Source organism: Oncorhynchus clarkii, chromosome 5 (genome assembly GCF_045791955.1).
Source record: "Oncorhynchus clarkii lewisi isolate Uvic-CL-2024 chromosome 5, UVic_Ocla_1.0, whole genome shotgun sequence".
NCBI classification, from domain to species: domain Eukaryota; kingdom Metazoa; phylum Chordata; class Actinopteri; order Salmoniformes; family Salmonidae; genus Oncorhynchus; species Oncorhynchus clarkii.
Genome location: NC_092151.1, coordinates 71,158,491 through 71,171,989, shown reverse-complemented (window position 1 = coordinate 71,171,989; position 13,499 = coordinate 71,158,491). Strand labels below are relative to the sequence as shown.

Sequence of the window (13,499 nt, the reverse complement as noted above, 5' to 3'; positions counted from 1 at the left end):
AACCCAATCAACATCTCGCAATCAAAATTGTACTGCTAGAAATACAGAAAAAGAGTGTACCTGAACAACGGTCAAAACAATTAAGAGTAAGGTTATTGTACATTCAAACTAATAACGCAAATTTACGTTATTCTACAACACTGTTCAGCAACTTACCCTGACAATTAGTATCCAGCACAGCAACTAACTCTTTCATACTTTCTTTTTTCCCATTGGGCAAAAATATATAACCCCTCTCATTTCAACGTTTTCCCCTTCCCTCTATGTAAGATTAAAACCCCAACTTTATAACTTCCTCTTCTCTTTGCTCTCCACACTTATGAAACGTATCCTATTTCTATAAAAATAACACGCAGCGCCAAAATTATAACATGCGTCAGTCAATCTATAAGAATGAAAATCATTTCGGTAATCACTTCCTATCGCCATTCTCTCTCCGCTGTTATTCAGAATTTCTTTAACTTAGGTAACTGTCTTCTCTATTGATACAGTAATTTAAATACGACTCAATTCTCAATACATTATTCCAGCAGATAATTTAGTGAACAGACATCGTCTTGCATCAGAATTCGCTTCGTTATTATTTTAAGTTGAATTAGTCTATCAATTTAACCTAAACAATCTATTGAAAACGTTCAATTTATCCCTTCTATTAATTTGAACCAGACAAGCTATTAAAACGTTCAGTTTATATCTTATACAAACACTAGCGACCATAACTTTCCAGGCAAAACATACAAATAGATTATTTAAAATCAAAAACTCAGAATTCAGTCAGCGCAATGACTGGGAAACAGATATTGCGCCTTTTAATAAAAGTAGATTATGTTTACTTATGCAACGTATTTCAATTACTTTACTACATCACATTAATCACGCAATGATAATTCGTTTGATGGAAAACCTTAGGCTTTGTATGACATTATAAATGACCTCGAGATTCCCTCTTAATTCTCTCTAACTTTATTCAGTTTATTCAATAAATCCCGCAACTTCTCTCATACTGGGAAGAAAAAATAGAACATGTTCAGACCTTAAGGGCAGTTTAATTTCAAATGTTTCACCCAGACGGAGATAATCCAATATGCGTTTTATAGTTACATCGTTAGGGTAAGATAACCAAAAGTGGACACACTCTAATCAGTTTCTAGAGCTCGATTTCCCAGATTTGGTAGATTATTTTAATAGTGCTTAAAAACTTAATCTTTATCAAATTATCCATTTAAGATACCAACTAAAAACCTACGTACGTCTACGAATGGGTGGTTTAAATTGTATCTAATCATTCTCAGCATTACTTTATCAAATCTCTAATTGATTATACACACATACAATTTATCATAATTTCAAATAATTCACAGAATCAGGTTGATTGTAGGTGGAAGGCCGTGTTGCCCAACAGAGATCTTCCTTGTCCTTTGAAGAGTGTCTCTGGTGGTAAACTGGATATGTTGTAATATCGTCGTTGTGTGGTAGACTGGATACGTCGTCCGTCCTTTCCTAGCCCACGTTTACAGCTGCTGTTGCTAACTCGACGGCTAGGATGTCTCACTTCTTTAGTGAATAAGAGTTCAAAGTTCATACTATTCGCAACCAAAGCTCACGCTGAGTTTGGCTTAGTTCTGTATTTGACATGTTAGTCCTTTTAACGTATGGACCGTCGTCGGAAGTGAAAGTTACATTTTTGTCAAGGGCTTTATATAGGAGGGGAGAGAAGGGCGTGTTTCATAGTTTAGAACCAATGTCTCTTCACAAGAGCAGGCCACTGAGTGAGCAGAGCTTTAACCTTATTTTCTCATTTGGAAGCTAAAATGACATTTCATCTTTTCACAAATAGTTTCATATTTATACATTTAAATTGCACAACAATTCCATGTGAATCTGATAACTAGAATGTGTAGACTTTCCAAGATACAGTTTGTCGTCCTGTCATCAGTCATAATGTCTCAGGCGCCAACTGATCTGGCATCGTATTCATTGAGTACCAACGCATATTTTCAGCTGGTTGGATTACTGAAATATGGTTCCTTTCCCCCCACCTTTTGATGTTCCCAGACTCTATGTTTAACAAAGGCTATTCAAGTGTCCTTCTGTAGAGTCAAGAGAGGAAAGGGAGAAAGGTATTTATGGGGGGTCCTAAACCTTACCCACTGGCCAACGTCATGACAACACAAACAACTGGATTATTCCTTTCATGCCCTGCCTCCAGTCCACTTGCCGATATCTGAACAAGAGAGCCTCATCGAAATTACAACAAGCGGTTCTGTGAAAATGTAATTTAATCAGTAGCCACTGACAGATTTCTGGATTGGGCTGCACTCCGAGTATCCTGCCTTGGCAAATCGCGCTGTTAAGACACTGAGGCCCTTTGCTACTATGAACCTATGTAAGAGTGGATTCTTGGCCCTCACAAGCATGAAAACTAAATACAGGCACAGACTGTGTGGAAAAATATTTAAGACTGAGACTCTCCAATACAACCCAACATTGCAGAGTTATGTCAAATCAAATGTATTTATAAAGCCCTTTGTACATCAGCCGATATATCAAAGTTCTGTACAGAAACCCAGCCTAAAACCCCGAACATCAAGCAATGCAGGTGTAGAAGCACGGTGGCTAGGAAAAACTCCCTAGAAAGGCCAAAACCTAGGAAGAAACCTAGAGAGGAACCAGGCTATGAGTGGTGGCCAGTCCTCTTCTGGCTGTGCCTGGTTTCAAGCATACCCTTCTCATTAACCTGTGAGTTATTCACAGTTTTTCGATGAACAAATAAGGTTTTATATGTACGATGATTAAATAAAGAGCAAAATTATTGATTATTATTATTTGTGCCCTGGTCCTATAAGAGCTCTTTGTCACTTCCCACGAGCAGGTTTGTGACAAACACTTACACACACAATACTAAATGTATTGTGTGTGTGTGTGTGTGTGTGGCAGGCTTACAATGATGGGTACGCAGCTGGAGGTTGAATGTTTGAAGGTGTATGGGACTATAAAAAGTTTGGGAACCACTGGTCTAGAAGATCAGAGTCCTTAACAACACACATTCACCTTTCTCAGGATCCTCTCAAGTCCTGCCATCAAACTAATAGGCTAAAACATAGTCCAGATTGTGTGTGGCCTGACAGTGATGTCTGAGTGGTCAAGGTGAAGCTCTCAGGTTTCAGAGCAAGGGGGGCGTCTGTGTGAGGTGACAATTGCAGCGTCTAGCTGTTGTTTAGATTCATACTGGGCTTCAAAGACCAGGCCCGAGGGAAAAATACATTGTGTAAAAAAACATTTCATTAAAGTGTGTGAAGCTGAACATTGTGGACATGTTCAGGCAGGCCCCACGCTCATTGAGCCCTGAAAACACACACACACACACACCCCAGGGACCCTCCCTCCTTTCCTGCCACATCACCTCGGCCTTTACCCCTCTGATCAGATAAACACAAAAAAAATGCTCTACTTCTCTTTTTGTTCACCTGTTTATCTCTGTTGTGCTCTTATGCAATATTAGACCTTTCCAGACTTTCTCTCTAGTACTAAGACCAAAAGGAATCCAGTGGCAGAGATGGCACTGGCAGGGCAGTTCTACAGTAGTTTGGTTCAGTGTTCAGCAAGCCCAGTCCTGTTCCTGTAAGGCAGCGGTGGCAGGGATGGCACTGGCAGGGCAGTTCTACAGTAGTTTGGTTCAGTGTTCAGCAAGCCCAGTCCTGTTCCTGTAAGGCAGCGGTGGCAGAGATGGCATTGGCAGGGCAGTTCTACAGTAGTTTGGTTCAGTGTTCAGCAAGCCCAGTCCTGTTCCTGTAAGGCAGCGGTGGCAGGGATGGCATTGGCAGGGCAGTTCTACAGTAGTTTGGTTCAGTGTTCAGCAAGCCCAGTCCTGTTCCTGTAAGGCAGCGGTGGCAGGGATGGCATTGGCAGGGCAGTTCTACAGTAGTTTGGTTCAGTGTTCAGCAAGCCCAGTCCTGTTCCTGTAAGGCAGCGGTGGCAGGGATGGCATTGGCAGGGCAGTTCTACAGTAGTTTGGTTCAGTGTTCAGCAAGCCCAGTCCTGTTCCTGTAAGGCAGCGGTGGCAGGGATGGCATTGGCAGGGCAGTTCTACAGTAGTTTGGTTCAGTGTTCAGCAAGCCCAGTCCTGTTCCTGTAAGGCAGCGGTGGCAGAGATGGCATTGGCAGGGCAGTTCTACAGTAGTTTGGTTCAGTGTTCAGCAAGCCCAGTCCTGTTCCTGTAAGGCAGCGGTGGCAGGGATGGCATTGGCAGGGCAGTTCTACAGTAGTTTGGTTCATTGTTCAGCAAGCCCAGTCCTGTTCCTGTAAGGCAGCGGTGGCAAAGTTTGCATGGGGTGGGGGACTTTGTAAAGCTGTCAACAAGGGTGGCTACACTTTTTAAAATTTGGTTACTACACTATTCCTTCTGTGTTATTTAATAGTTCTGATGTCTTCACTATTATTCTATAATGTAGAAAAAATATAAAAAATAAAGAAAAACCCTGGAATGAGTAAGTGTCCAAACTTTTGACTGGTACTGCATGCATGCATAATTGTCTTTCTACGCATGACAGCGTTGGTACCCCAGCTGTATTGTTCATTGTGTGTTACTGAGCCTGTCTCTGTCTTCCAGGTACCCCAGAAGTCATGTGTGTTGTTCAGAGCACAACTCGTCAGGTCCAGGTGTGTCTAGTGGAGACAGCAGCCCCCCAGAGCATCTTCACGACCATGAGCATGCGCAGTACCACAGGACGGACCTCAAGGTGAGGAGTTGTCTAAAACACAAACGGACTGGACCACCAGGCTAATAATCCACTACTACACCTAGAATCAGTTACTTACTATGGGGTTTTCAGCCAGAAAGGATCATGATCAGACCTGAGTTAACTAATTGTTTGCACGGTGACCCACCTAAAGCGTTTATTTTCCTCTGACCTACCAGTTCAACAAAGCCATGAGTGTGAATATGTTAAGGGAGGGGGAGAGGGTTGTGTAGTCCTATATGTGGGGTCATGCTTGACCTCCAGTGAAAGACAGAGGAGGTAAGGCCGTAATGAGTTTGGGATTTGGCCTGGGAAGTGGAGGAGAGGTGTTTGTGTGTATGTGTTCCTGACCTATGGCTAGAGGTGAGTGGGGGTGGTATTTGGCTGAAGAAATATGCAAGACTTAACATTGGTGGCTGTTGTGCATTAGATTGTTGACTAGACCTCCTCCCAGCCCCTATTTCTGGCCCCTAGGCTGAGAGCAGGTCTGCTTGCTCTGCCATAGTGTCTTCCTGAGACTATGGTAAAGGTAATTTATCTAGGCCCTGGCCAGGTCAGACCAGGGGCAGGCCACAGTTCACTCAGCTTTCCCCCAGACCCCACTAGGCCTCACTCAGACTTTGTTTTGACAGTATTAGCCAAATAAAGACTAATCCCTCTTAAACTGTCTCAGCCCATATTCATATTCAGCCCATATTCACACACAACTCTGAACTGGGGGCCTGAGGGAGAGGGGTGGGGGGCTGCTATGTCAACACATATTTAGTCCTCCGGGCATGTAAGTACAAACCTGCTGCATGCTGGCATACTGTCAATGTACACATGGCAAACAGGCCTGTCTGTACTGTCGGAGCCGTGCTGTCAGTCCCTTATAGCCTTTTGTTCTGTCCCTCAGTCTAACAAAGAACTGTTTCTCAGCCTGAGACGCTCACTCATTCTCCTGTTTTTTGGTGTTTTTCTATCATTCTGTCATGTCTTCTGGCGAAAGAGGCTAGCCTACTTCAGTTTACCATAGTGTCTGTAGAATTAAAACTTCCTATTCGAAGTGTGTCTGTGTCATGTTCTAACGGCGCGTGCGCCTGTTCCCCAGATGGAGTCGCCGAGGACACACACACACTCCTCCTACGACGTGGGACTGGAGACAGAGAGGGCTGCACTAGAGGAGCCCAACACACACAACACTGAACAGGTAACAGGCACACACACACACACACACACACACACACACACACACAAACCGACGGAGCGAATTGAACTGTGTGTTTTCCAGACTGTGAATCAGGAGGAGCCTGTAGTGGTAGAGGTCTGGTCAGCCCCAGAACCACACGCTGATCCTGAACCCCCCGCTGCTGCTGCTGAGCCAAGCACACAAATGACACAGCCTCACACACACACCCACCCAGAGCCCGATACACAACTCCCTCCCCTCCAGGACCAGGCAACTCCACCCTCCTCCACCCCATCGCCCAGCGATGACCTAGCCCAGGACCAAGCCTCCACAGACCCCCCAGCCCCGCCCGAGACCCGCAGTGATGCCCTGGCAGAACCCAGCCCAGCCCCGGCCACAGAAGACCCCCAACACACACCTACCTCTCACACCCCTGCTCCAGCCCCAGCCAGGTAAGCTGCTTCATTCTATAGCTAGATGACTCCTGATATCTCCAGGAGTGAGGACTATAATTGTCTTAATCTGTTTTTGTCTAGTACTTTCTTTTTGCTAGCTAGGGCCACCTACTTTAAGTGCTCCCGGTCTTCCTAATAGCCCACTTGGTGTGTGTGTGAACTGCTGACTGCTCATCAAACAGTATTAAGGGGCAGGAAGGGTCCACATCACTCGCTCACTTGAATATCTTCCCTAGTTGCTTTTCAGATCTAATTTTGCTCTTTTGTAGCTTTGGCAACTGTGTGTGTTCTCTCAGTTCGCTCCTCTCCATGTAGGCTTTAAAGACGCTCCCCAAACCTTGGCTGCAACCCAACTCATTTAGTGTACCCTGCGAGAACAATGTGGAATTCCTGGTCTCCGGCAGCGTTTTGGAACTTCCGAGTTCATCTCAGCCTATGCTGCCCTGAGGAAGACCCAGACAAATACATGGATTACCCCAGAGAAGACTGCTACTCCAGCTGCTCTCCATCTGACTACGTTTTCTCTCATAGTCCAAGAGCATCTGGTCGTCGCGGTGGTGGCACAGGGCTATTTTCTCCCTCTCTCACCTGTCCATCTCCTCATTTGAATTCCATGCTGTCACTTTCACTTGTCCACTCAAGCTTAACATTGTCATCTATCACCTGCCAGGTGCCGTTAGGGAGTTCTTCAATGAGTTTGACACCTTGACAAGCTCATTGCCCGACGATGGCTCACCACTCTTCATACTTGGTGACTTCAACCTCCTGACGTCTGCCTTTGATTCACTTCTTTACAACTCTTTCATTACCCTTCTTGCCTGTTTTGACCTCACCCTTTCCCAGTCCCCTCCCACTCACAAGGCAGGCAATACGCTTGACCTCATCTTTATTAGAGGCTGCTTGCCTTCTAATGTCACTGTAACTCCTCCAGGTCTCTGATCACTACTTTGTTTCCTTTTCTGTCTCCCTTTCCTCCAACCTTAACCACTCAGCCCCTACCCAGATGGTCATGCGCCGTCACAATCTTTACTCTCTCTCTCACTCCTCTCTCCTCTTCTCTCCTATCATCTCTCCCTTCTGATAATTCCTTCTCCCTCCTGACTCTGCCTCTTTGACCCTACGATCCTCCCTTTCTGCTTCTTATGACTCGTATTGTCCCCTTTTCCCCCGGCCGGCTCGGCTGTCCCCTCCTGCTCTGTGTCTGAGTAACTCATTGCGAGCTTACAGGGCTGTGGCCAGCTGAGCGAAAACTTTCGGAGGACCTATTGTCCTTTCACTACCTCCTCACTCCCTCCGCCACTTTCTATCACTCTAAATGTCAAGCCTTCTTCTCCCTCCTTAATCGCCCTCCCTCTCTGCGGATGACTTTGTCAACCACTTTGAAAAGGTTGACGACATTTGCTGCTCATTCACTCAGCCTATTAAGTCCACTGGTCCCACTACCCTACGCCTTGATTACTTTCTCCCCTCTCTCTGCAGAGGAAATCTTGTGACTAGTGAGGTCCGGCCGCCCGACAACGTTCCTGCTCAACCCCATCCCCTTCTCCAGACCATCTCTGGAGACCTTCTCCCATTCCTCACTTCCCTCGTCAACTCATCCCTGACCACTGGCTGCATTTCCCTGACTTCAAAATGGCCCGAGTCGCTCCCCTCCTCAAGAAACGAACACACTTTGACGTCAAATCCTACAGACCGGTATCACTTCATGATTCTCTTTCCAAAACACTTGAGGGTGCTGTCTCTGACCAACTCTCTCACTATCTCTCTCAAAACAATCTTCTTGACCCTAACCAGCTTCAAGACGGGTCACTCAACCGAGACTGCTCTTCTCTGTGACAGAAGCTCTCCTCACTGCCAAAGCTGACTCTCTCTCTTCTGTTCTCATCCTCCTAGATCTATCTGCTGCCTTCGACACTGTGAACCATCAGATCCTCCTCTCCACCCTCAGGGCTGGGTGTTTCAGGCTCTGCACACTCTTGAATTGCATCCTACCGGGCAGGTTGCTCCTACCAGGTGACATGGAGAGGATCTGTGTCTGCACCACAGTCTCCTCACTACTGGTGTCCCCCAGGTCTCTTGGTCCTTTCCTCTTCTCTCTCTACACCAAGTCCCTCGGCTCTGTCATATCCTCACATGGTCTCTCTTATCATTGCTATGCGGATGACACTCACCTACTTTTCGGCTTCCCCCTTCTGACACCCAGAAGGCAACATGCATCTCTGCAAGCCTGGCAGTTATCTCCGCTTGGGTGTCGGTCCACCACCCTAAACTCAAACTTGACAAGACGTAGCTGCTCTTCCTCCTGGGGAAAGGCTGCCTGCTCCAAGAACTCTCCATCACTTTTGACAACTCCACGGTGTCCTCATCAAAGCAGTGACCCGCTCCTGCAGGTTCATGCTCTACAACATCCGTGGAGTACAACCCTTCCTCATACAGGAAGCCGCGCAGGTCCTAATCCAGGCACTTGTCATCTCCCGCCTGGAATACTGCAACTCGCTGTTGGCTGGGGTCCCCGCTTGTGCCATCAAACCCCTGTAACTTATCCAGAACACTGCATCTCACCTGCTGTTCTACCTTCCCAAGTTCTCCCATGTCACCCGGCTCCTCCCATGTCACCCGTCTCCCCCCATGTCACCCGGCTCCTCCCATGTCACCCGGCACCTCCCATGTCACCCGGCACCTCCCATGTCACCCGTCACCTCCCATGTCACCCGTCACCTCCCATGTCACCCGTCTCCTCCCATGTCACCCGGCTCCTTCCTCACACTCCACTGGCTTCCAGTAGAAGCTCACATCCACTACAAGACCATGGTACTTACCTACAGAGCAGCAAGGGGAACTGCACCTCCCTACCATCAGGCTCTGCTCAAACCCTACACCCCAACCCGAGCACTCCGTTCTGCCACCTCTGGTCTCTTGGCCCTCCCACCCCTACAGGAGGGCAGCTCACACTCAACCCAGTACAAGCTCTTCTCTGTCCTGGCACCCCAATGTTGGAAACAGTGTCTCCCTGAAGCTAGGACAGCAGAGTCCCTGCCCATCTTCCTAAAACATCTGAAACACTACCTCTTCAAAGAGAACCTTAAATCATCCCCTTGCACCCTCTCCTCAAAAAGTGAATGAACACTTGCACTTGACTCTTTTCCCCTTTACTAGCTCTGACTTTGCTGAGAGTACATTTTTCTTCAATAAAGTAGCTTACTAACTCTGATATGTGGTTGTCCCACTATCTATCTTAAGATGAGTGCACAGCTAAATTACTAAAATGAGATGTGTATTGTACGTATGATGTATATGAGATGTTATTTCTGTTAATATAGCAGAATTATGGGTCCACGACAACTTCCTCTTTGGTATAAATCAAGTATTTATCGTATCGTAAGAGGTGGTGTCACTAGTCAACCTCTGATGTACATTATTTAACTGATATTCCCTTTGGGCTGAAATAGTTTTTTGAGTTTTTCACGTAATTATTATTTTAAAAATTAAAATGCTATTGAAATAAATGTTATTTTTAATAATGTTATTGAAATAAAATACTGTGGATCCAGATTGTTTCTTCTTTCATCCCCTCTAACCCTCTCTTCTGTCCTCCACTCGCCTTTTCTCCCTCTCCCCCATAGTGGTGATGCTGACCTAGTGGAGAGCCAGTCAGAGCAGGATCAAATTCAGGCTGGTTCTGATGCTGATGTCCAAGCATCTGTCAGCCCAGAGGACCCAGACCAGGACCAAGGTCTACCAGAGCTGGACCTGGGGGGAAACACCTCCCACAGGCACCAAGACACCGACCAAGACCAGCAGGTGAGAGGGAGTCCTACAACCTATTCCTCAGTGTTACAGAGAGTAGACCGTTAGTTGTGCCACTGACTGTAAATGTAATGGGAGTGTAGAGGTTTACGTGTGAGCATTGGGGGGGAGGAGCTACACACAGCTTGGCAGCCAATCCTGCAAAATCCTTCATTCAGTAAATGAACCCTCTGCTCCCTCTGCCTTTCTCTTACTGGGAGGAGGGATGGAAGGGAGGGAGTGAGCGAGAGAATGGAAGAAGAGGGTGGGAAAGAGAGAAGAAGAGGGTCAGCCTTTGTTTGTAGATGGTGATGAATTAAAAGCCCTGTCCAGTATTGGTACAGAGCTGTTCTGTTCTCTAACTACATTGGCTGCAGACAGACAGAGCTGAACCGGATTGGCCCGTATCTGTGTGTTAATGAACAGCCTTTGCCATTTGGTGGCTTTGTCGACCGTTCTGGGGTCTTATCAAGTGATTGTGTAATATATAAATTACAGCTCACTGGACGTGTCTGTATGGCGTGTCTGTATGGCGTGTCTGTATGGCGTGTCTGTATGACGTGTGTCTCTATACCTGTCAAGGCAGTGGATCAGGCAGTGGATGCCAGTGATGCCAGCGCTATTGAGACGGACCCCTCAGTGCCCAGTAAGGAGGACATCCCAACCTTCGACGAGTGGAAGAAACAAGTCATGGAAGTGGAGAAAGAGAAGAGTAAGAAACACACACAGGGACACGTTCCCATCATTAATATCATGTTCAGGAGAAGCTCAGTGACCATGAAGAAGGCATGATGGTCGCAACAGTCATTTTTCAGACACATCTCTTTCCTCCTTTCAACTCACTCGATCGCTTTCTCTCTTCCCTCCATCTTCCTCCTTCCCTCTATTCTTTCTCTCTATCCCTCATAGTTTCTCCCCTCTTGCCTTTCATTCTTGAATCTCTTCCCTCTGTATGAGGGCAGTATGGGTACTGGACCATGTGTGTGTGTGTTGTCAACCTCTCACCCTCCTCCTCTGAGGCAGCACTCTTTCTCCACTGTCATAATTGGCCCGGTCTACTGGAGCAGAAGAACACAGACCAACAGACATGCATGAGTTCACACACACTCTCAAACTCCACGCCACATGCACTGCACACACACACACACACAGACACACACAAAAATACTTCCAGATTGCGTACAGTACCCTCACACTCTTAAATCAGGCCTAGTGGTTAGAGCGTTGGGCTAGTAACCGGAAGTTCAAATCCCCGAGCTGACAAGGTACAAATCTGTCGTTCTGCCCCTGAACAGGCAGTTAACCCACTGTTCCTAGGCCGTCATTGAAAATAAGAATTTGTTCATAACTGACTTGCCTGGTTAAATAAAGGTAAAATAAATAAATTTATAAAATAAAATTAGAGGGGTCAGTTAACCCATTGTGTTATTATCCGCTGAGCTAGAAACTGGACCTTGTGTAGATCTCCTGTCCTCAGCGTCACCATCACAGACCAGACAGACACATTTATAAACAGATGGCGTGATGGTGGTAATTGTGTACAACGTCATCCATTTCATATGTTTTATATTTTTTGTAATTTGTGCACTATGTTACGGATTTGGAAGTGTTTAAGGTCCCGGACTGCATCTTTCTCACACACACACACGTTTTGTTCTATCCTCGTGGGGACCTAAAATCCTATTTTCCCTAACCTAACTCCTAAACCTCTAACCACTAACCCCTTAAAGGCTCTGCATGGTCAATCTGACTTCTGACAAGGCCGTACAGCATTTACTGCCATGCAGCCTCCACAGACGTCAGGGTTTCATCCTTATTGTGCTGAACAGAGCTGTTGTCAAGGAAGTGCGTTTGTGTTTATACAAGATATACCACCCCCACCTGCCGTCAACCAATCATGTCAATGTGGAGTTATACGGAGCCCTCCACATAGTTAAAACATTTGAGAGGAGCACAGCAATGCGGTACGGAGCTTGATTTGTCCTCTGCATGCCTCCAGAAGCTCGGCATTTGCGTCACACCCTCCCTCCATATGAAGTTTCCGACCACATTTTCGGATCGAGCAAAAATAGGGTTTTACCCTAACCCTAATGGTAACCCTAAACTTAACCCCTAAGCTTAAAATAGCCTTTGTTGACATGGGAAATTTCCCCACAAGGGAGAATTTTCCTTTTTTTTTACTATCCTTGTGGGGATTTTGGGGGGGATTTTAGGTCCCCTCAAGGATAGAAGAACCAACCCACACACACACACACCTCTTAACCCCCCTGTCTTCTCCAGCTCTGTCCCTCCATACCTCTTCAAGTGGAAGCCCCCCTGTGAAGAAGGTACAGAAGAACTTTAAAAACAACTATGCTTCTGTGGAGTGTGGCGCTAAGATACTGTCAGCTAACACAGAGGCCAAGGTAACACACAAGTCTTTATGTTCTTAGAACCGTAAGAATCAGTCCATTGACTCATTATGTGTCTCATATTTTCCATTTTGTTCTCTCTGTCCTCTCTGGTTTCCAGAGTACATCTGCTATCCTCATGGAGAATATGGACCTGTACATGCTGAACCCCTGCAGCATCAAGATCTGGTGAGTCACACACACATTCGAGGGGCGTGTCTATACTTGCTGATGCAGGAGACGTTGTCATTTTTGCTTCAGTTAAGATTGTGCAAGAGGGATACACAGTTCGAAACAATCATGAGAATAAATAAAGGTGTCAGATTTTCAATCTAGTCATCTCTCGTTGTTTAATTTTGTGGACAGTTTGCCCTTCCTTCTCTCTCTCCTGGTCCTGGCTGCTCTCTGTGGAGCTGCAGCGTGACAATGGGTTACTCATTGTTCTGCTTTGCTGTTTCCTCCAGAAACACACACACATTGTCCCCTCAGCATGTGTGAACCCAACTGCCAACCATCTGCCCAGGCAAAGGTCAAGGGGAGAGCAGGCAGCTGGAAATGATCTCACATTATCATTCCTCATCTACCTCTATATTCCTCTTCCCCTTTTCTCTCTCTAGGTTTGTGATAGAGCTGTGTGAACCCATCCAGGTGAAACAGTTGGACATCGCTAACTTTGAACTCTTCTCCTCCACACCTAAAGACTTCCTGGTCTCCATCAGCGACAGGTACATGCACACCCTTCCCGTTTCTCTCCGGACACACACACACCCCTCTGACCACCCCTCTCGTTCTCTTGCTCTCTCTCAGGTATCCCACCAACAAGTGGTTGAAGTTGGGAACGTTTCACGCCCGTGACGAGCGCACCGTCCAGAGCTTCCCATTGGATGAACAGCTCTACGCCAAATACATCAAGGTACATACTTACACAGTCACACCTACACACACACACACTGCAAACACC

At 46.4% G+C, this 13,499-nt stretch overlaps 1 protein-coding gene across 1 annotated transcript in view; it reads left to right on the top strand.

The window, feature by feature from the left end:
• The window catches only part of LOC139409335 (SUN domain-containing ossification factor-like), an 87,846-nt gene that overhangs the window by 49,432 nt on the left and 24,915 nt on the right, over nt 1–13,499 (top strand). The window contains exons 2-10 of the mRNA XM_071154315.1: nt 4,610–4,739; nt 5,830–5,928; nt 6,010–6,359; nt 9,986–10,163; nt 10,731–10,860; nt 12,429–12,553; nt 12,660–12,727; nt 13,156–13,263; nt 13,346–13,451. Of these exons, the coding sequence (XP_071010416.1) occupies nt 4,610–4,739; nt 5,830–5,928; nt 6,010–6,359; nt 9,986–10,163; nt 10,731–10,860; nt 12,429–12,553; nt 12,660–12,727; nt 13,156–13,263; nt 13,346–13,451 (1,294 nt within the window). The remainder of the gene's footprint in view (nt 1–4,609; nt 4,740–5,829; nt 5,929–6,009; nt 6,360–9,985; nt 10,164–10,730; nt 10,861–12,428; nt 12,554–12,659; nt 12,728–13,155; nt 13,264–13,345; nt 13,452–13,499) is intronic.